The 22,366-nt window shown below is 39.8% G+C and overlaps 2 protein-coding genes and 1 pseudogene across 2 annotated transcripts; all 3 read right to left on the reverse strand.

The window, feature by feature from the left end:
* Positions 1-461: 461 nt before the first annotated feature.
* LOC126626912 (uncharacterized) lies at positions 462-1,901 on the reverse strand (annotated as a pseudogene).
* A 7,149-nt stretch (positions 1,902-9,050) lies between these two features.
* On the reverse strand, positions 9,051-10,539 carry LOC126625192 (probable protein phosphatase 2C 8). Its single transcript, XM_050294271.1, has one exon. It carries the CDS (start codon positions 10,268-10,270, stop codon positions 9,173-9,175), a length of 1,098 nt encoding a protein of 365 aa, XP_050150228.1. The 5' UTR covers positions 10,271-10,539; the 3' UTR covers positions 9,051-9,172.
* Positions 10,540-14,334: 3,795 nt separating this feature from the next.
* On the reverse strand, positions 14,335-21,189 carry LOC126626299 (long chain acyl-CoA synthetase 4-like). The gene is made up of 20 exons (XM_050295570.1): positions 21,002-21,189; positions 20,674-20,882; positions 19,916-19,979; positions 19,718-19,807; positions 19,545-19,601; positions 19,163-19,211; positions 18,938-19,014; positions 18,680-18,719; positions 18,487-18,581; positions 17,922-18,089; positions 17,692-17,802; positions 17,522-17,609; positions 16,982-17,048; positions 16,550-16,625; positions 16,315-16,432; positions 15,955-16,200; positions 15,724-15,863; positions 15,294-15,476; positions 15,061-15,180; positions 14,335-14,556 (listed from the first exon to the last, which is right to left on the reverse strand). The coding sequence occupies exons 2-20, from the start codon at positions 20,829-20,831 to the stop codon at positions 14,521-14,523; spliced, it is 1,983 nt and encodes a 660-aa protein (XP_050151527.1). The 5' UTR covers positions 20,832-20,882; positions 21,002-21,189; the 3' UTR covers positions 14,335-14,520.
* Between the last annotated feature and the right edge of the window lie 1,177 nt (positions 21,190-22,366).

The following is a 22,366-nucleotide window of genomic DNA, read 5'->3' on the forward strand; positions in this document are numbered from 1 at the left end:
ACTAGTAAATTCACATTGTACAAGTGTTAAGCTTCAGCCGTTCGACATCCTATGTAACGAAGACTATTTGGCATGAATTCAATAAAGAGGCGATTTAGACAACTCGGTCCTAATCGTCTTACATTCCTAGCAATGAAACACTCAGGTTAAAAGCTTCGACATGAATGCTTTCAATAGGAAATCAAGTCTAAGTATATGTCAACAAGACCATACAAATAAACAAACAGTACTGGACAGAACTAGTACATCCAAGTTATGGCTTATATCTAAACAAAGGATTTGCTCAAACATAGCCAAGCATTCATCAATGATAGTGCAAATACTTGGTAATTAACAACAAACTAGTACATCCAGAGTACATGGCACAAGCCACACAAACAACAAACTAGTACATCCAGAGTACATGGCACATGCTACACAAACAACAAACTCATATATCCAGAGTACATGCAGAAAGAAAGGGCACTACGAGTCATCCTCATCTGAGGCCGAACCCCTGATAATATCACTCTGCGTTTCAACCCCATCGTCATCACCACCTTCCTCAACATCTCTAGGACCATCCTCACTTTCCTGAGACTGCTTACTGATACTAGCCTTATTATCAGAGTCATCATCACTATTAGGATCAACTGTGAGGACGAAGGCTTCACCCTTTTGTCGGTACTCATCCATCTCATCACGGTACTTTCGGATAATGCTTCCATTGTCGTAATGCTCAAGGACGACCATCCATTTCCTTTTCTCAAAATTAGCCGCTCGGATGCAGTGAGGTCTAAAAGCATCGTGAAAGGCCTAGGAACCTAAGAACTTATGCACAGCAGCATCCCTCTCAGTTGGGATACTCATCTTCAGCCCAGAAACCTCAACCAAGGCACTCTCCAACTCCCCTTTAACCTTGGAAACCTCAAGGATGGTTGTCTCCAACTGTTCCTTAGTCACTTTCAATTGTTTCTTGAGCCTCACGTTCTCACCATTCCGCCTCTTTAAACTCTCAAAGTTTTCATCCTTAAGGCGGATGGCATCAGCTAAAGCTTTGCTCATTTTTCTGGCGTCATTCACAAACTGCTTATTCTCTTTAAACTTTACCTTGTACCGTTCGACTTCTCGTAATCTATCATCGTATTCGGTCATGACCTACATGACAAGATAATCGTCACTACCAGGAAAAAGAGGGGAGAAAGCAAAGAAGTGACAGTAACACTTACAAAAGAAGATAGCCTCATCATCCGGTCACGATCTAATTCGTTCTCATCTAGCGGCTCGCCAAGCTCATCAACAGTGGATCGACGTCTTGCCAGGCAATTATTGACATACCTAAAACTACTTGGCTACATGGCAACCTTCAAGTCCTTCCAATGAATGTTGCCAACCTTTTCCTTGTACTTTCTCTTACGGCTACAGCTAGGGCCACCTTCTTGGTCAGTAGACTCCATGGTTGGAGGAAATATGGGATTGATGGTAGGAAGAGGAGGCAACAGTCGTCTCTCCTCCCTTACAATTATGGTAGCAGCGCACCCGATAGCCTCAGCTTCAGCCTTCTTTACGGCAGCAATCTTGAGGACATCCTCTTGCGACTTAGGTTTAGGGGTTGGCCTCACTTGGTGCTTATGAGCTCCCTTGTGAAACAAAATGTCGTCTACGGGAACTAACATGGGTACTTTCCCTTTCTTAGCGTTAGTCTCCCCTTTCTTGCCCACTTTCTCCACTAAACAAGAAAAATCAAAGTAAGGAATGCAACTTTGTAAAAGCAAGAAGGGGCGAAATGAAAGACACAACTTACTTGCTCGTTTCTGGCACTCCGACACTAGGGGATGGAAACCGTACTTTTGAAATAAGGGTTGTAGCTTGCCCAAATGTCTATCATTTTTGGGCACCCTCAACACCTTCTCTATGTCAGCTAGCTCCCGTCCAGACAGCTTGATGGTCCCTGGCATCACTGCACCAAGAAAAAATGTTAGAAGCAAGAGAAAATCACAACAAATAACAAATAATGCAAACAATGGATACATTACAACCTACAGTCTGGAAGTGAGTAGGAACACGTCGCTCAGGCGTGACACCTTTAGCATACTCCCAATCATTATAAAGAAAGCACCAACGGTTTTTCCAAGTGCAGTACGCCTTTTTCTTACCAAAGACAATACGCTCTCTCTCATTCTGACATGCACACTCGGCATACCCAGTGCATGCTTTCACCGGGCGCATTTTATAGCAGTAACGCCATTGATGAAAGGAAGGCTCACCTAACCCACATTCCATCCAAATAATATAAAACCCGATCAAGGTATCCCAAAACCCAGGGTAGAGTTGCCCAAGCGCATATCCAATGAAAGATAGCATCCGTTGCAACCAGGGGTGCAAAGGCAGCTTCACCCCTAAAGTCAATAATATATGCGTATAGAACATAACATGACCCTTGGGTGGTTCAGAGGACAATTCTTCATGATGCACCAAACGCATTCCTACACTACGGGGGATACTACATGACTGCCTTAGGGCCTCAAGCTGTTTTTCACTATTTAACAAGTTTTGCACTAAATGGTCTGATGTGAACTCAGAGCGAAATATGGGTATGGCGTCACAAACAACCCCCTCACCCACTAACATTAAGGAGGAAGAACCAATATTGGCTAAGGCTTGGCAATTGCGAGGATCACCCAATCTTGAATTTTTTGTACAAGACTCCAACAAAGGCCCTGAAGACTTTAACATTGCAAGCTCAAACCTAGAGTTAGAGTTAGGGGAGCCCCCATCACTAGGACTTCCAAACTCTGACATCTACAACAAACGGAAACAAACTCTATCACCACATGAAAGATCGAAACATAAGGAAGTTCCTAGGGCGTGGAGAAAAGCTCAATCAGTTCATTATGTTCTCAACCAAATACATGAACACTCAAACAATTCAATAAGAATGAAAGCATGTGATCTAGTGGAGAAGATTACCAACCTGAAGATGGTGCAAAGCAATGCCAGAATCCCTCTCAACTATAAGAGCACTCTATCTCTAAAAATCACTACAAAATGAGCAAATGAAAACAATGAAAGGAGTGAAAACTTCTCATTCTTATAGAGTTCAACATGGCCAAAGAAATTCAAAATTCAAACCATGAGAAAACCCCACATGGAAAGTTTTCAAACTTCCACACAAGCTACGGAGTTTTCAAATTTCAAACTTGTAGCACCCGCTCTCCCCCTCAAAAAAAAAAAAAAAACAAAGAGGAGGGGAACACATTAGCTTCATCAATTTATGGTGCCAACAAGAGCTTCATCAATGGAGTTCAACCATAATTCTCAAAAGCTTCACACACTCTTGATCAAGACAGTGTGAAGCAAAACCAATTTATGGTGCCAACACGAGCTTCATCAATGGAGAGCAACCACAATTTTCAAAAGCTTCACACATTCTTGATCAAGACAGTGTGAAGGAAAACCAATTTATGATGCCAACAAGATCTTCATCAATGAAGGGTAACCACAATTCTCAAAAGCTTCGCACACTCTTGATCAAGATAGTGTGAAGCAAAACCAATTTATGGTGCCAACAAGAGCTTCATCAATGGAGGGCAACCACAATTCTCAAAAGCTTTACACACTCTTGATCAAGACAGTGTGAAGCAAAACCAATTTATGGTGCCAATAAGAGCTTCATCAAAGGAGTTTAACCACAACTCTCAAAAGCTTCACACTATCTTGATCAAGATAGTGTGAAGCAAAATCAATTCATGGTGCCTAACAAAGCTTCAACCTACAAAGCTTCAACACAAAAGCTTCATCAATGGAGGACAACTACAAATTCTCAAAAGCTTCACACTATCTTGATCAAGATAGTGTGAAGCAAAATCAATTCATGGTACCCAATAAAAGCTTCAACTCCAAAGCTTCACCTACAAAACATCAACACAAAAGCTTTACCCACAAAAGCTTCAACACAAAAGCTTCATCAATGGATGACAACTACAAATTCTCAAAAGCTTCACACTATCTTGATCAAGATTGTGTGAAGCAAAATCAATTCATGGTACCCAACAAAAGCTTCAACTCCAAAGCTTCACCTACAAAGCTTCAACTCCAAAGCTTTACCTATAAAAGCTTCACCCACAAAAGCTTCAACACAAAAGCTTCACCAACAAAAGCTTGACCTACAAAAGCTTGACCTATAAAAGCTTCACCCACAAAAGCTTGACCCACAAAAGCTTGACCTATAAAAGCTTGACCCACAAAAGCCTACCCTACAAAAGCTTCACCCACAAAAGCTTCACCTACAAAAGCTTGACCCACAAAAACTTGACCCACAAAAGCTTGACCCACAAAAGCTTGACCCACAGAAGCTTCACCCACAAAAGCTTCACCCACAAAAGCTTGACCCACAAAAGCTTGACCTACAAAAGCTTGACCCACAAAAGCTTGACCCACAAAAGCTTCACCTGCAAAACTTCAACACAAAAGCTTCACCTACAAAAGCTTCACACTATCTTGATCAAGATAGTGTGAAGCAAAATCAATTCATGGTGCCCAACAAAGCTTCAACCTCAAAGCTTCACCTACAAAGCTTCAACATCAAAACTTCACCTACAAAGCTTTAATATATATATATATATTTTTTTTTTTTGGGAAATTCAAAAATTCGAAAATTCGAAAAAAAAAATTTCGAAAAAAAAAAAAAAATTGCCTAGGCCTCCTCTTCTTTGGGCCTAACAACTTTCATAACAAATATATATGAAGAAGAAGTTTTGGGCTACCACTTAGAAAGGAAATGCCTCATTCATCAACTCACTCGACCGGAGACTTGGGGGACTCCTACCATATGCTACTACACCTTGATACTCGGAAGTCTCACGACCACTCAATGACTTGGATTTTTCAAGTCTCCAAACGAGAAGTTTTCCTTACTCGGGAAATTAAGGGAGCACTACCTCAACCTACATGCTTCACTCACAAAGCTTCAACATACAAGCTTCAACAAAAGGAAAAATTCAAAGAACTTAGTGAAGAAGGTCTTGGTGTATTTAACACAATACCTTGAAATGAAGCAAAGCTTGTTTATTGATATCTCCGATAAGTTACAAATATGTACATATACATGAATCAAAATAAACAAACAAGAGGGAGCCTTCACAAAGGTTGCTCAGGAGAAGTCTCAGCAGTCGGCAGAGCCCCAGAAAGATGAGGCACCAGAGGGTGATTATTCGGAGCCTCAGTACTAGGCAGAACCCTAGAAGGAGGAGGTACCAAAGGTTGATCATTTGGAGCTTCATTAAGCGGTACAGCCCCAGAACACGAAGGCAATAAATGCCTTTGGAACAAACCCACAAACCTCTGATGATCAAGTAAAATCTGATCATCAGATTCCTGCAGCTGGTCGAGCTTTCTCTTCATGTTTGTAGCATAGTCATGTGCGAGCCTGTGCAACTGCTTATTCTCATGCTTGAGCTCTCTGATCTCCTGTTTGAGATTTATCACTTCAGCCGCCAATGATTCAACTTGGAAGGTTCGAGCAAATAGGCGTTGGGCCATATTAGACACAAAACCTGCACACTGAACACTGAGAGCCAGAGAATCCTTAACAATCAACTCATCAGACCGTTTGGAAAATAGTCTGTTATCTTTGGGAGTGAGAAGGTTCCTGGCCACCACCGCAACTGTCATATCATTCTTCATCATAGAGTCCCCAACGGTAAGAGGACTAGTAGGAGATAAGAAGGATGGGCGCCATATGTTGTCTTGAGAAGGCATTGCTGCCTCTTCACCAAAGTTCAAGTCAAAACGACAGTCGGATGGGCCAAACATTCTCAGAAATAATGAAGGAGAAATGAGGTGCAATAAATCTCTGAAGTAAAGGGAAAATTCCTACAAGCAATAACTCTCTGAATGTAATTCTTACACACAATTGGTGCCCTTATAAAAGAAAGGGCAACAGGGCCGTTGGTTCAAAAATCGAAGAGGCACCACTCTTCGAATTTCAAAGAGGCACCACTTTCCACACACAACATTAGCTCCTCGGGTACCACAGATAACTTTGCCAAAGATCTCTGACAAAGTTTAGACACATAAATTTTGAAGATCCAGCTACCCTACTATTACCCACAAGGGTAAAGGAACAGCACCACTGCTTGATAACTAGAAAGTCCCAATGTGTGTCAACCTCCGTGCTCCGTGGCAAGGCAGATTGGCAAAAATGCCTAACCTTTACTCACATTCGAGAAAACACTCCCAACATGATTGCTTTCTCAAAAATCGAAGAGGCATCGTTCTCTGAATCTCGAGAGCCAGACTCCCAACATGATTACTTTCTCAAAAATCGAAGAGACACTGTTATCTGAATCTCAAGAGTTAGACTCCCAACAGGATTGCTTTCTCAAAAATCGAAGAGGCACCGTTATCTGAATCTCGAGAGCCAGATCCCCGACAGAATTACTTGTTCGAAAACCGAAGAGGCACCGCTCTCCGATCTTCGAAAGCCAGATTTCCTTGGATAAAGTTTGTCTGCAATCTTCACACGCAACATCAGCTTTCCAGATACCATAGACCACTTTTTCAAAGCGCTATGACAAAGTTAAAACATGTGAAGCTTGCAGCTCCCACTACATTGCTATGACCAAGAAGGGTAAATGAATAGCATTATTACTTGCTCAAAAATCGAAGAGGCACTGCCCTCTGAATCTCAAGTACTCATCTTCAACATCTTATGCTTCCAGAAAAATACCACATCTGCCTGAGGAACATATAAGGCAAGTGAGAAGGATACAAGGAAGCATGTGGAGACAAGCGCAACAAAATACATGCCGATTCATCTATTACTTCGTCAACAGCAAAAGTATCCCATATCATCAAGGTCGAATGCACTCTTGATTTGATAGACTTGTTTTGACCCTCAAATTCTTGAGTCGGCCTTATACTCTGGAGGAAACCAGAAAACCCTCCAGCCCAGTTCAAGAATAAGCCTATGGAAAGTTACTTCTTCAAAAGCAAAAGTATCTCATATCATCTCTTTTCCATTTGCTTCTCCTTATCCTTGTTACTGTTTACGACACAAGAAGAAGGAGAACAATCAACCGAAAGCCGAAGTCGAACCTTCGATCCAGGTTGCTTGCTTGGAAGTCTGATTGCTTACCTTGTCTGTTACTTCTTTCGGCAAATCTCCTAGCTCGGCGACTTGGGGGACTCCTACTATAGGGTTTTGTATTGCACTTGACCAAGCCCAAAACTACAAGTAAGCTTCATGTGAAATTGATACATTACCTTGTGCATCTTCATTGGTTAAAGATACCACCCCTGGATGGAGGAAAAGTACTTCCACAGAAGATGCCACATCTACGTATGAGACAAATAAGGCAAGTGAAAATAATACCACACTTCGGTACTTAGAAGTTTCGTGATTACTCAATGGCTTGGATCTTGCAAGTCCCCAACCGAGGAGCTTCCCTCACTCGGGAATTTAGGGGAGCACTGTTTGTACCATACTTGACCAATCCCGAAACTACTGAGCACCGGTCAACGTTATACCGTCAATGACCCAGAAGAGTTTCCCTCCAACCAGGAGGCCAATCACAGCGCGACACATGTCGACACTAGAAGCAAATCATAGCACGACACGTGTCAACATTAGAAGCCAATCACAACACGACACGTGTCAATGTCAGAATGAAACTAGAAACTCTCTTCTATAAATAGAGATCATTCTCTCACAATATTTTCGAATGTCATTTGTACTAAATCATTCACTTGTACTCACTAAAGGAAAGCTTGAACCTATGTACTTGTGTAAACCCTTCACAATTAATGAGAACTCCTCTACTCCGTGGACGTAGCCAATCTGGATGAACCACGTACATCTTGTGTTTGCTTCCCTGTCCCTATCCATTTACATACTTATCCACACTAGTGACCGGAGCAATCTAGCGAAGGTCACAAACTTAACACTTTCTGTTGTACCAAAGTCCTCACTGATTTTGTACATCAACACAGTTATTCAACTACATCAAGTGATCTTTTAAACTGGTCAAGATTCTCTAGTTTATGGCTGCTTCTTTATAGTTCTAGTTGTTGCTTCATTAATAGGCTCACGATTCGACTTTGATCATTATGGACTAGAACCACGATTCAATCTACTTATATTTACACCTTATTTTGCTTATTTGACCAGATTGAACTAAGAATGCTTTCTTATCACAGTAGATACCACTATAAAGAAAATGATTTTTTTGTACCCTCAATACATCTTGTTTGCATGCATAGTCTCATTAAAAAAAGAATTTTATGTCCCAAATTTGAATCAAATCGAATGGGTCCTTCGTTACTGCCCAGGAGAAGTCATGGGTAGGAATGACAGGATTGGTACTTGTAACTTTTTGTAACCCAAAAAAAGGCGCTGCCAATGAGCACTACATCCCTTTCAATTAGACTACCATGGTCATTGTACAGAATCCCTGCCCAGTTTTCCACATTGTTATTTTCTCCATCGGTATAAAATCTCTTTTCCATTGAGGCCGAACCTAAATTTATCCTTGAGATATAGCTGTCCATATACTGATAAGGGATGTATGAATTCTCAAGAAGAGATGAGCTATGGTGGTCCGGCCTCCTGGACTGCCTGGATCCCACGAGTGAATAGAAAGTTGGGATCTACATTGGATCTCACTTGAACCGCCCCCTCTATCCTCTTGAGTAGAAGTTTGGTTTCAAACCTCAGTTCGAATAGAAGAAGTAACCATGCTAATGTGCCTTGGACGGTCTACATCTCAGGGTCAAGCGCTGAAGAGCACATTAAATTATCCTTGTGGCTAATACTAGAATGATCTTCAAATGAAGATTAAGATATTGAACGATTTGATTATAAGTTTATATTATCAATATATATCATTCGTAATGAGAAAAATATGTACATTCCGAGCAGATAAAATATTATTATCCTTTTCTAATCATAAGATTGATGTCAGACAACATTCCATTCAAGATGGAGAAATAAACCACCTTCTCATCTCCCAGCAACCCGAAATGTATATCATGCTTGCAGTTGCACTTAAACCTATAAGCTTACTTATGAGTAACAAAAGTACAGGTTTAATTAAAACATAATAATATGTACAACGAAAGAAGTTTGCAAATTTCAAAACTATAGTACATGCCACAAAAACACTAGGAGACATCAACTCGTACGAAACATTCATCAGGAGGCGGACTTGTTGAGCTCAATGACGATCACAGTAATATTATCTTTACTCCCCCTCGCCAAAGCCAACTGCGCCAACAAAGCCGCCGCGTCCGCCGCCGCATTCGATCCGCTCATCCCCTCCGACGACCTCCTCTTCTTGTCCGCATCCAGGCACCTCCGCACTACCTGACACGCATGCTCGTTCGAAACGACATCCCAAATCCCGTCGCTCGCAATCACGAGGAAGTCACAGTACTCGGTCCTCTCGCTTATCGTCACCTCCGGCTCCGATATCACGTACGGCTTCAGGTAGTGGTCGCCGATCGACCGCGACGTAGCCAGAACTCCGAGGACGCGGCATCCGTTACAGTTGATCACTCTCCCTCCCGCTGCCTCCACTCTCTCGCGCTCGTCGGGTCGGTCCGGGTTGTGGTCACGTGACAGGGGAATCGCCACGCCGCCTCGGCACAGAACGGCACGTGAGTTTCCAGAATTGGCCACTACGACCTCGTTTTGCCCCACAATCACCACCACTGCACTGGACCCCACCGTGTTCACCCTATTACCTTCCGTGTCGGCGCCAACGACACTGCCGCCGACCTCCTCGTCCATTTTGGTGAAGCACGAGGCCATGACCTTCTCCCAGTCGACCACCCCCTCGCCACCGCGTATCCACGGCTCCACCTCCTGAGCCAGGAGGTGGTGCAGCCGATCGCGGCACGCGTTCGACACTGAAGAGCCGCCGTGGCCGTCGTAGACTGCGAAGAACTGGTAGGAGTCTACCGTCGTCACGACCACGGCGTCATTCATCACTCTCCGCCGTCCTATCAAGGAGATCGAGCCGTATGAGAGGCAGGATGTCCTCGTCAACATATCCTTTTCATTCTCCTCCTCTGCGTTTCCGCTTCCTCCTACAGCGGAAACAAGGATTTCAGTGGGGGATTGGGGATTCTCGGAGGACCAGTGGGTGGAGGAGGAGGAGGGATCGTGCTCTTTCGAAGACGAAACCGAAGCAAGCTCGTGGGAGCTCCGGTCGGTGATGCTCCTCTGCCTCCTATTCACGTAGCAATTCTCAAATCGAGAATCGACATCCTGCAGAGTTAGGCTCTCCATTTGAAGAAGAAGTCGAATCGGATTGGCGAATCGAATCGTGCGGACAGAGACTGAAAAAACTGTCACTTAGATTCCACCATTTTGTTGTTATTTCAGAGTTTTCTGAGCTGGTGAGAAACAACATATCAGCCTGAGGAGGACTGAAACATTTATATAAAAGGGGAGAAAGATGAAATCTGGACCGTTGGGAGGGGATGGATGGGGGATGGTGGACGCGTGTGAGCGTTGTGTGTGTGAAGGCGGTAGGGTTTGAAGGTTTAAGGAGTGATGAGGATTGAGGTTTTTGGGAGGGGGGTGGAGGGGAACCGCGACACGTTGACAGTGCAGTTAAATTCCAAGTGGTTAGGGTTTCGGTGGGAGATGGTGACGTGGCCACTTCCAGGATACCCAAACGTTCGGGTCCCCATGAGTCAAGAGACGTTGCGTTTAGAATTCTAACCGCGGCGGTCCAAACGGTGCTGTGCCGTGCCGCCGCTGCATGCTCCTCTCTCCCCAACTCCAAGTGGTTTGAGTTTCGTTTGTTTGACACGTCGTTTCAGTTTAATGGGAATGCTTGGATGGATGCCCTACGTGGTATTTGGAACTGGTTCTTCACTTCGTTAAGCTCGTTTGGAAAATGCAGGAGCTAATTTAACAACACGTAACGGTTGAAATATAAGCATTGAGCTGATTTCTTAAAGCTCAAGCAAGTATTTTTTAATGTAATTTTGTTTTTTCTTGTCTGTTAGTAAGTAAAAGGACTGCTGAGATTAGTTTTCGATGTAAGGCTCGTAATGTTGCCAGCTGTCATAGCAGCTGGTGGTGTGAGTTCACAAATTTGAAGTGTAAAGAGAGAGTGCAACGATTACTTCTCTTCTCCTTCTTCCTCAATGAATAATGTGATCTGCAGATAATTTCTTTTTGCTGCATACTTTCCTTCGATTAATCCCTTATCATTTATACAAAAGTTAACATGGTATCAAAGCTCCGTTTGATCTGAATCGAGGGGTAAATAGGGAAGTCCAAGCAACACTAGGACCTATGATAATATAGTGTCTATGATATAAGTGTATGTTGATCAACTTGAGGGATTTATAGTTCCAGGTTCTAAAGACGAAGTGTTTTTTGAGCTTTTTATGACTTGAAACAAGCTCCAAGAACATCGTATGAAGACATTAACACTTATCTGCTCCGTACTAGATTTCAGAGGAGTCCAAGTGAACCCATACGTACATCAAGACGAGAAATGCAAAGTCATTTATAGTATCAACCTGGGTTGATGACATAATGTATACAGGAAGCAGTGATGAATTGATTGCAGAGTTTAAAGTAGATATGCTGAAGAAATATTAAATGACTGATCCTGTTTTATTATATGACTTTCTTGACATGGGAATTATTCAATGTGAGGATGGATTTGCTGAAAAAGTTTGGTTTGCATGACTATAAACCAGTGAGCATTCCTCTTATTGTGAATGACAAATTGAAAAAAAAAATAATGATAGTGAACCTATATATGAGGCTCTTTATAGACAGACTATGGGAAGTTTACTTTATCTGACAGCAACGAGGCCAGATAATAATGTTTGTTGCCAGTCTACTATCTAGATTCATGCACAATCTAATAAAGAAGCATATTGAAACTGGTAAGAAAGTACTCATATGCATATTCAAGGAGCTTTCAAATTTGGAATTAATTAAGTATGTGAAGGGGAAATCTACGCAGTTTTTGTTAGATATTGTGACAATGATCGGGGTAATTTTAAAACTTATATTAAAAGCACATAAGATAAGCTTTTCCATTTGTTGCATTTTTTTCATGGGCTTCTGTTAAACAACAGAATGTGGTTTTATCCGCAACTGAAGCTGAATATGTGAGAGTATGAGAGGTTACTATACAAGCAGTTTGGCCTACGTTTGTCTTGGAAGGTTTTGGAGAAATGCAAATATAGATGCAACTCTACTATATTTTGACAATACCTCACCCATTGCAATGACAAGAAATTTGTGTTTGATCAAGGATCAAAACACATCGATGGAATGTATCACTACATCATTCCTAAAGAACATCATCAATTTTTATTTTATTTTTTTTTTTTTTTTTTTGTCTGTTAGTAAGTTAAATGGATGGCTGAAATTAGTTTTTGAAGTAAGGTTCAAATGTTGCCAGTTGTCATAGCAGCTGGTGGTGTGAGTTGAGAGAGGGTAGATTTCCACTTGATATTCACAACTTTGTAGAGAGTTCGTACAACGGTGACCTCTTCTCCTTCTTCCTCAATGAAACACTGAGATTTGTAGATAATTTACTTCCATTTTAACTGCATACGTTCCTTCGATTCAGTTCAGAATTAATTCCTAATCATTTATATATAAGTTAATAGTTACTCTCATAAGTGGTATCATTACGATGTAACTAAGTTTTAATCTTGATGACATCATTATTTCATAGTTGTTTGTTATATGTTTAAAAAGTGCATTATCGTCCACAAAAGAATGTAACTAGTAAATCGTGTGAGTGTGTTTCAATGTTATTTAATATCCAACAGTTTGCTAAATCTTCTCTCCTCCAAGCTAAATGTAGCTAGTAACTATTCGTTTTTCTACTTTAACTTGAGATATAGCTAGTCTGTTGGACTTGAACTTATTTTTAATTTTGTTGAATTTTCTACATATATAAAATAGTCAAAACCAGTGTGTTTAATTGGCTTATCAGAGATGCTCTAATGAATGTCTTCGTGATAAATATTTTGACAGATGAATACATCCGTGTATATTATAAACCAACAATACTTGTAGATATTATAAAAAGAAGACGATGGGCGGTTGAATATGTTGATACCGAAAGGGCCAAGATCGTAAGAGAGATGTTACAAAAGCTAGCTAGGTGGTGGTACTCAGTATTCTTTATTGCGATGACGATGCATGATTACCCTTTGAAGTTTGAACCCCAAGCCCAAGCGTAGTTTTCCATGCGCAAATACGCTATATATGGATATATATTGGTTTACATGCACAAATACTTCGATATATGGATATGTCTTTGTATCTCAGACTTTCCTCAGACTACATATTCAGATATATGGATATGTCTTTGTATCTCAGACTTTCCTCAGACACATATATTCAAGTTGCATGCAATATTAAGTTAATTTTATAAATATCTAACGCAAGTTAGTAGCACTGACAGAGGTTGAATTTTGTTTGGAACTGCATGCATATGACGACATTTCAATCAGTCCCGCTGCTCTGACATGGATAATTTTCAGCACTCTCGCTCCCTCTGGTCAATTCTCTCAGAAACTTCTTTCAACTTTTAGCCAACTACTTGTCCTTTTGGGCCAACTTGTGTTGCGCATATCTTTGACGAGCATCAGAATCAAGTCCATGACCAGGTTCTTTCTTTTTTATTTTTGTAAAAAAAGACTAGTATGTGGCTTCGTCACGGCAGTTCATCTTTTCAGAGGCTGGAAAGACTTATATAAGCATTTCGGCCTCCTCCTAACCACTATCGTGCGATTCACCTGCGACGGGAATCGAACCTAGAACATGCCATGCGGAATACAAATACCGGCCTGAAATTCGTCCCCAACCACTTGACCTCCGTCGTGGTGGTTCATGACTAGGTTCTTTGAACTTCTTCAACGGTTGTTATTGGAGGATTGCTGTAGCTTTTTATAAGATTGACGCATGTTGTTTGATGATAATCAGTAATATGGTAAAGCAGTTGTGAATTTAGAAAATCGTAATTTAAAGTGTTTAACGTGTGAAAACAATGTAATTATATGAAACTACTTTAGTTGTGGATAACGATTAAAATGGACGAGTTATGGTGAATGGGATGATAGTGATCGTTGTGGCAGTGGTGTCAACCATGGAGGGTAGGGTAGGGTAGCAGCAGCAATGGTGTGCGGTGGTGTCTGTTGGTGGTGGTGGTGAGGGAATTGGTGTTGGCATCGATGGTAGGGGTGGAAATAGTGGGGAGAGGTGGTAGCAATGATGACGAGAAGATGGCCGTGGTCATGGCAAAGAGTCAGACGATGGTACGGGGAGGTGGTAACGATGGTTAAAAAGTGAGACGGTTTAGATCATTTGAAAGAAAATGTACCACATCAGTATTTTTCTGAAGAAGATCCAGATTCAGTAAACATAAATTCAGGTTGAGTGTACAAATAAGCATATGTACAGTCACAAATATAAAAACAGAAACTAGAACAGAACTTGTGAACGTCTTTGGGTTTCTGGCTCCACATAAGCATCTTCAAGCATCAGCCTTATTTTGCATTCTTGTACATGTTATCGATCAAATCCTGTGCATCAAAAGAATTTTCACTCAGCGTTTTCACCGCAATTAACATCTTTACATGTAAGAAGCAAGTGACCATAAATGAAGACTCATCGAAATTAATCGGGTGTAATTTTGATCATAAATAACTTCCAGTCAGCACTCTAGATTTGAGCTGAGAAAAAATTGTTGTATCTAAATGGATTATCCGCTTGGATGATCGATGCAACGGTAACAACTATTAACCTCCCTCAACCCGGCTTCATGGGTCATAATGGATAGACGGAAACAAATCATCTATCTAAACAGCCACATTGCATATGCATTCTTAGGTCCCTATATCAGATATCATGACTTCAAATGAAGCTAAGAATGCTTTTTGGAATGTGTCAAGCGAAAATCAAGCAATGAATGTCCAGTTACCATAGTGGCAAAAGGGTGTTGAACACGGTGTTCAAACTTGACATTATGTGTATGTAAAAAATAAGCATTTAGAAATTTCAGAGAACATAACAGCAATAAGAGCTACCTTGTAGTATTTAAGCAACTGGGGTCTCTTTTTCTTGTACGTTGGAGTGATAAGGTCACGCTCCATGTCAAATGGTTCTGGGTCGAGGTGAACACCTTTTATAACCTCAAAACCTTTCAACTGCAAGAACACAAGAGCGTCATAAACAGCTTCATAATATTTTTTAAAAGCCAAAAATAATTCCCTGCCCAATGACAACAAATTTAAGGTACTCAAATTAAGAAAACAGAAACCTTCTTCTCTTTAGCGATCTTGTTCAGCTCTCCAAGTATGTATTCTTTCACCTTTGCATTTTCACAAAGAGATTTGAAGTCACCAGATATACCATTTTGTTGAGTCCAACTTTCAACTGCTTGCTTGTTGGGGTTAACTACCGCGACCAGGAAGGACTCAAAGCTGTTCCCATAAACCCATATCTACAATTTGCAGAACAAATTACAAATCATCAGACTAGTATAAATTCACGTCAAGCGGTTGAAACAAATCCCACTATAATAAAATAAGAATATTGCATTTAATGCATGCATCACTTAAATACGCAAGTCATTATATCTAAAAGAACATTTTTATATTAAAGAGGTGCATGAGAATATAAAAGCACAAAGAAAATTGCAGACAAAATAGTGTAATTTTGAAATATAATTACAAAGCTGAAGGGCATACCGCGTCAATATCAGAAAAAAGTCCATAAATATTCTCCAAGTTTTCAACTGCAACATACTCTCCTTGTGAAAGCTTGAAAATATTCTTCTTTCGATCAATGATTTTCAAGCTTCCATCTGGTTGCCACTCACCAACATCCCCTGATGCAAAGATAATTATGGGCAAAGTTAAATGTTTGAAGTGAAAGATATGGGAGCCATAGTAGACTACGAAATACATAAATATACAAACCTGTATGGAACCACCCATCGATCATAACCTCTTTGGTGAGGTCCTCACGTTTGTAGTACCCTGAAAACAAAGTGTTTCCCCTTACACATACTTCTCCACGCGGTGTGTCTGAAAGAGCATCATATCCCATTTCAGGGACGGATTCTAGGCACACATCCACATTTGGAACAGGAGGACCCACAGTGCCCAGCATTGACAGCTCATTTGGCAGTGATACAAATGTCCCCGCACAAGTCTCTGTTAGACCTACAGTAGCATATATATGGAATGCGTTATCAATATATCCAGCAAGATTCAATAAAGTCAAAAGATAAAATGAAAATTAGCTTATATAATCCTAGCTCCTGAAGATTGCTTTACCATATCCTTGTAAAACATGAGCGCAAGCCACCACTCGTAAGAAAGCTTCTACATGAGTAGAAAGAGGAGCAGCTCCAGATAGAATAAGTCGCACCCTACCGCCCAATCCTTGCTTTACCTGAAGTGGTCAGAACATAAATTAGGCTCAATCTAGGAAGAAAATATGGTTCCAATTGCTGTTCATAGCATATAGAGCATGTTGAAGAAGAAAATAAAAAATAAAATATTCCACTACCTTACTAAACACAACTTTGTCAGCAATTGGAGACGCCTGTACATGCCCATAGCCATTTTGCATGTTATGATACTTGCTGCAGCACCAGATCAGACATATCAGATTGTAATAACAACTATCATGTTATCTACTGCCCTTAAGAACACAAGTATCTATATCTACTTCAAGCCTTAATATCAAGTAGGCATAAGGTCACTAAATTTGCACTGAATCCACACAGGTTGTATACACACAACAAACAAATAGACAGGATATTTTAGGGGAAAAATAGCACTCCACATGCAAATACAATGCATCTTGTTTACAAAGTAAGAGAAGAAGGGTACAAGGGATAGGATAACTCACAAATTCAAGCTTCTTTTCACAACAGGCATGTAGAATTCGATAAGAAATAATATTTTATTAATGATCAAAGCAAAGAATGGCTCTTACTATGAATATGCAACATTGAACAAGGTCTTTTTCAGAAAGCCGCCTGATGAAATCTTCTGTGTCAAGCCTGGAAATGTGCATAGAAGTTATATAGCATATCAGTTTTAGTTATTACGCATTTATTTGATGATATAATTGCATCAACGAGTATGAAGCCTTAGTTCTGTGACTAAAATCATGCACTAACAAGGGATCCCTCCACTGAGATGAATAGGTTCCTTCGTTACTTTCCACTCATGTGAAAGATCCAGAATATCAAATTCATTGGAAAATTCATTCAGGTAAATGTACCTGTATTTCCACTATTCCCAAAAGCTTATGATGTTACAACTGGTCTATGATTACTTTATGTTAAAACAGACCCCTCACATGTGAGCCTCTCTCCACCATTGGAGCCCCACTTGTTAATATTAGAAGGTTGCAACTGCACGAATTTCAACCTAGGGTCTCTTGTTCAGGTACCATGTTCATGTTTTGTTGGTTTGTCACTGTTCCCAAAAGCTTAAGATGTTGGCATGTACTTAAATAGTTGAACAGTACCTGCGTAGATTCTGTCTAATACACGTGGAACAGCACAGAAGATAGTCGGTTTTAGCTCCCCAATGTCTTCAGTTAATAATTTGACATCCTGCAGAACAAGATATAACTTGTAAGTCAATATCACACTTGTAATTTATGGTTAGAAACGAACAAGAAGTAATTGTTCTCACCCCACGCCAAAACCCTATTTGGGCGCCAGTCCAGATAAATAACTCCTCAATCACCCGATCGAAGATATGTGCCAGGGGAAGAAATGAAAGATATACATCCTCCTCACTGAGCTTTAAAAATGAAAACGAAAACCAAATATATTTTGCAAATTGTCAGTATTTTAAAACACAAGTAACCAGTTCTTATTCTCACAAAATGAGGTAGTAGGTTGAAATGAAAAGGAACTCACCTGTTCATTTACACTCTCTAGCAAACGCTTCACCCCAGCCAGAAGAGTAATGATGCTTTCATTGGATATCAGTACTCCCTTGGGGTCACCAGTTGTTCCACTAGTATACATTATAGTGCAGATATCACTTTTCTTTTTTACTGGAAGGTCATACTCTTTATTCTCTCCCTGCAGGAACATATTTAAAACTTAAGCCAGCAAAAATGAACAGTATTGATCATTTGGAAATGAATAATTAACAAACTGTGCATGAAATATGACAATTAAAGCCAGATCCCCTCCTCGAACACATTACAGATTTCCTCTAAATTATCAGACAGTAATTATCTTTCAAAAAACTGATTAGCAGTTCAGTAATTCCACACAGATAGAGAAGAACCATTTGCAACTTTTAAACAGCGCTCAACACAAGAAGAGTACTCCCATAAGAAATTTCCCAACTATTTTCTCCATAAAAGTGATGTTGAGGCCCTTGTCCTTCTTTTCTTTTCGGATAACTTTCTTTGGCTCACAAATATAATTTATTACATGAGAAGAGATTGGGAGGAAAAAAAATATAACCCACCAATTGCAGAAATTCACTCCATGAATATAACGTCACTTCATACTGCCCAAGTGTTTCCTTTTGTTCAGGTGTAACATTGCCAAAGCTCACAAGTGCTGTAATTAAAATAAAGATGAAGAAGTTATTTCTAATTGATAGCAACAGATCCATACACTAAGAAGCTCGAAAATAAATTGAGACATATCAAACTTACTCTTCAGATATTTTGCTGCACCAGGAAATGTTTTCAACAGCTGAAATAAAGGGCAGTGAAAGAACAGAGCTTGAATAAGCACTAGCAGCTTTAAAATGTTTGAACTCTAAAATTGTCACCAATTCGCATTTTTTTACGCAGTTACTGTCAATATTCAACCTATATTTGAAGTATAATCTGCCAACAGTATCCTCTGATGTACATGTACCACATTAAAGCTTTACTAAGCAATAAAATAAAAGATACAAAATTGTGTACCTCAGGTATCTTCTTTTCTTCAGCAAAAGCAATTGAAACTTCAGCATGGCATATGATAAATTCCACAGCACCAGCACCTAAACCATATATCGGAGATTAGGGACAAAATATAAATAACTATTGAAAATCATGAAAAGTGAGTTAAGGTACACCTCAACTATTTCAACCAAGCCTTCAACCCAACTGATTGGGGTGGGCTACATAATAAAGAAGAGATATGCCTACCTAGAGTGTCATATAAAGGCACGCAATAGAGTCCATGAGCATTGCAAGCCTGCAGAAATGTTTTATTGTTAACTAGAGTTTCCTAGAGCAAAGGATATTTATGTAAAAGTAACAAAAAATGAATGAGCTACAACTCAGAGAATGTGCATGCCTAAGCAGAGATACCAGACACAAAATAAAAATTTCTCGATGTAAACTCCTCACTTCAGAATTCAAGAGGTACCACAATGGACAGGAAAAGACTTCTTTTCTTGTTTCTTTCATGGACCACATCAGTAGAAAATATGAAGTAACAAAACAAACTATGGCTTGAAGGTACTACTGCCTTTATCATGTAAGCATTTTTCTAAACAGGTAGATGAAAATGAAAAATACAGCATACCTCCATGCTCATAATCCATTCTGGGCAGTTGACACCATATATACCACACTTGTCTCCCTGCAATCAGCAATAAATACGTTAAATCATAATCTGCATGTCAATTCCACGCAAAAGTAATTCGCAAAGTATTGAATAAAAAATAAATTAGCGAATGATAACAGATGATGACGTACTTCGACCACACCACAAATGCGCATGGCATTTCCAACTTTGACTACCATGTCATACACTTCCTTATAAGTTAGCCACACATATTTACCAGCCTGCAAAGAACCAAAACTTTCCATATTAGCTACAAGCCAAAAGAATGAGTTAGAAAGCATGATATGGCGTCTGATAGACACAGATGATCTACAACTACGATATTATACCTTCCCATTCACAATCTCCCGACGACCAAGCATGGGGTTTCTGGGATTTTTCTCCACTGACATGCTGTAAAATAAGCAAGATAACTTACAAACAAGAAAAATTCATACATAAAATAATTTAGTATTCGATTGTGGATAGATCAGATCAAAGTGTTATGCTTGTTCCATAGTAAAACTGAACCACCCATTTTTCATAACAAAGCAGAGCTCTTTAACAAGCATGACCCAGAAAACCATACTTCTTCGATTAAATTACCGGATTGAAAACAGAGTTCTTCAGCAATCATTGTGGATTTCGGGATCGAAAAACCAAAACAATATTTACCGTTAAATTTTTACTGCATCACTTTAGCATGGTCAAAACTGAATGTATTGCATTCAGATTGTGAAAGCTGCCAGTTTTTTTTCAGTCAAAGCCACAAACTTCACAACCGAAAGTACAAAGTTACAGAATTTGACACTAGAATTCTCAGAATATACACAGAAAAATCCGTACCGTGCTCGATTACTGAGAAATAAAAAATCAAGTAGAAACAAAATCCTTTCGGAAATTCAAACTTCAAATCCTCAGAATTTCATAATCCGATATAAACGAAGCATCAAACCTCAGTCAACTTGTTATTTTAAACTTAATTTTAATAAAAAATTGGATCCAACGACAAACTTCCAAGCAAAAAATCACTAATATTAATTTTCTTTCGTTTCCTTGCGCTTTCTCGGCAACCAAACAGAAGAATTGGATTAAAAAATAATAGTACCGGAAAACATCCCAGCAACTGTCCATTCCGGAAATCGCAGGTGGAAAGCCATCCTTGGCGAACAGGCTCCGGTACACAGGTCCCTGCGACGGCTTGCCGTCCTTGGCCTCCTTGGCCTTCTCCACTTCTATCAGATACTTGTACTTCGTCGCCGCCATTTCTCAAATCACAGTCGGATCGCGCGGAGCACCCCCTCTCTCTCTGCAAATCTGAGAAAATCGAGAGAACGCAGAAAATGGGGAGGGTAGTTAGTAATATTTATATGGGAAAAAATAATAGTCAATGAATTTAGGTGGCAGTGGGTGGGTAGTTTGGTAAATTCGCTCACGATTTCAGAGGCTCTGCCGCTCGTAGCTCAACCGCTCGCAGGTGGTGTTTTTACTTGTAGACGAAGACGAGTTCACTGAGTCACTGAGTCAGGAAAACGCAGAGAGGAGAGGACCACAAAAGGAAGGCTTTGGGGATTTTCGCTTTGGTTTTTTGGGTGGTGGTTTTGCGGTCGAGCCTCTGTGCGGAGAGAGTTCAAAGTTATAAGACTGGTCAGTAGAACTGACGGCTGTGATTTCAGGGTCTGGTTTTGTTTTTGACCGTTCATTATACATCATATGGTAAAAAATTATTTGAAATTTAAAATTAAAAATTAAATATAAATAATACATAATGAAAATTGACTGCACGATATACAATAAACGACTGCGATCACAGGATCCCAGGATCCCAGGATCCCCAGGCGAGGATCCTTTTCTAAGAAAGAGAACTTCTTTTTACTTTTTGAACAAATCAAGTTTTCTCACTTTGGCTAGGTATTGCCTTTGTACAATTATTTCTACTAATTAATAAAATATTTATTGTCAATCAAAATTCTATAAAATTATCAGTTTAACTCTTTAATTAAAACAGAATATGAATAAGAAATATGGGGTAGAAATGTAATTTCACACAACCAAATTTTGCTTTTTTTTTTCAAAGCCCCATCTAAATGTAATCCTAACATATCTTTAATAAAAAAAATAAAAAAAAAACCAAATTTCTAGAACAACAAAAAAGTTGAACAAAATTGGATTCAAAGTCATTTGTTATATTTTTCTTGGTCCAAAAGGAAACAAAGACAAGTCTTATGGCGTGTTTACCAGATTGAAATTGAAATGAATGAATCAAAATTGTATTGTTTTCAAGTCATTTTGTTGTTTACTAAAATTTAAAATTTTAGGGAATCAAAAACACATGGGGCCACCTAAAATCCGTAATCACACTTCCGAAATTCTCGGATTTGGATTCCTGGAGAAACTTTTCATCCGGATTCTAACTTTTATACCGAAACGACCCTCATGAATTTTGGCTAATCTGGAAGTACCCTAACACAGAGTCCTGCAATTTCATCTTTATCAACTCGCGGTGAGCTTCAACGGCGATGGCGGTGCAAACAAATACAAAACCACACACAATGATACAAATCAAAACAATCATGAGAATCAAGTTTCTAACAAAACCCAGAATGAGCGAAAGATATGGGTTCCTTCGCACCTTTGTTTTGAGAACCAAAGAGGACGGAGACCGTCCTGTTTTGAGAACCAAAGAGGGCTCTGACCTCTTTTCTTCTTACTACTTATTGCAATTTATTTTTCTCTTTAATAAATTACTTTTATGAAATGTTTTTCTTCTTCTTAAAATCAAATAGAGATAGATGTGCTTC

This window comes from Malus sylvestris, chromosome 6 (assembly GCF_916048215.2).
Source record: "Malus sylvestris chromosome 6, drMalSylv7.2, whole genome shotgun sequence".
NCBI lineage: Eukaryota > Viridiplantae > Streptophyta > Magnoliopsida > Rosales > Rosaceae > Malus > Malus sylvestris.

Bases quoted from the DNA above. Each gene is read 5' to 3' on its own strand.
- LOC126626299 (XM_050295570.1), bottom strand. From the start codon at position 20,831: ATGGCGGCGACGAAGTACAAGTATCTGATAGAAGTGGAGAAGGCCAAG. The intron at 17,049-17,521 runs GTACTGTTCAAC...GCACATTTCCAG, and splicing joins ATTAGACAGAATCTACGCAG to GCTTGACACAGAAGATTTCA. The intron at 16,626-16,981 runs GTAAGAGCCATT...CTGGTGCTGCAG, and splicing joins TTCAATGTTGCATATTCATA to CAAGTATCATAACATGCAAA.
- LOC126625192 (XM_050294271.1), bottom strand. From the start codon at position 10,270: ATGGAGAGCCTAACTCTGCAGGATGTCGATTCTCGATTTGAGAATTGC.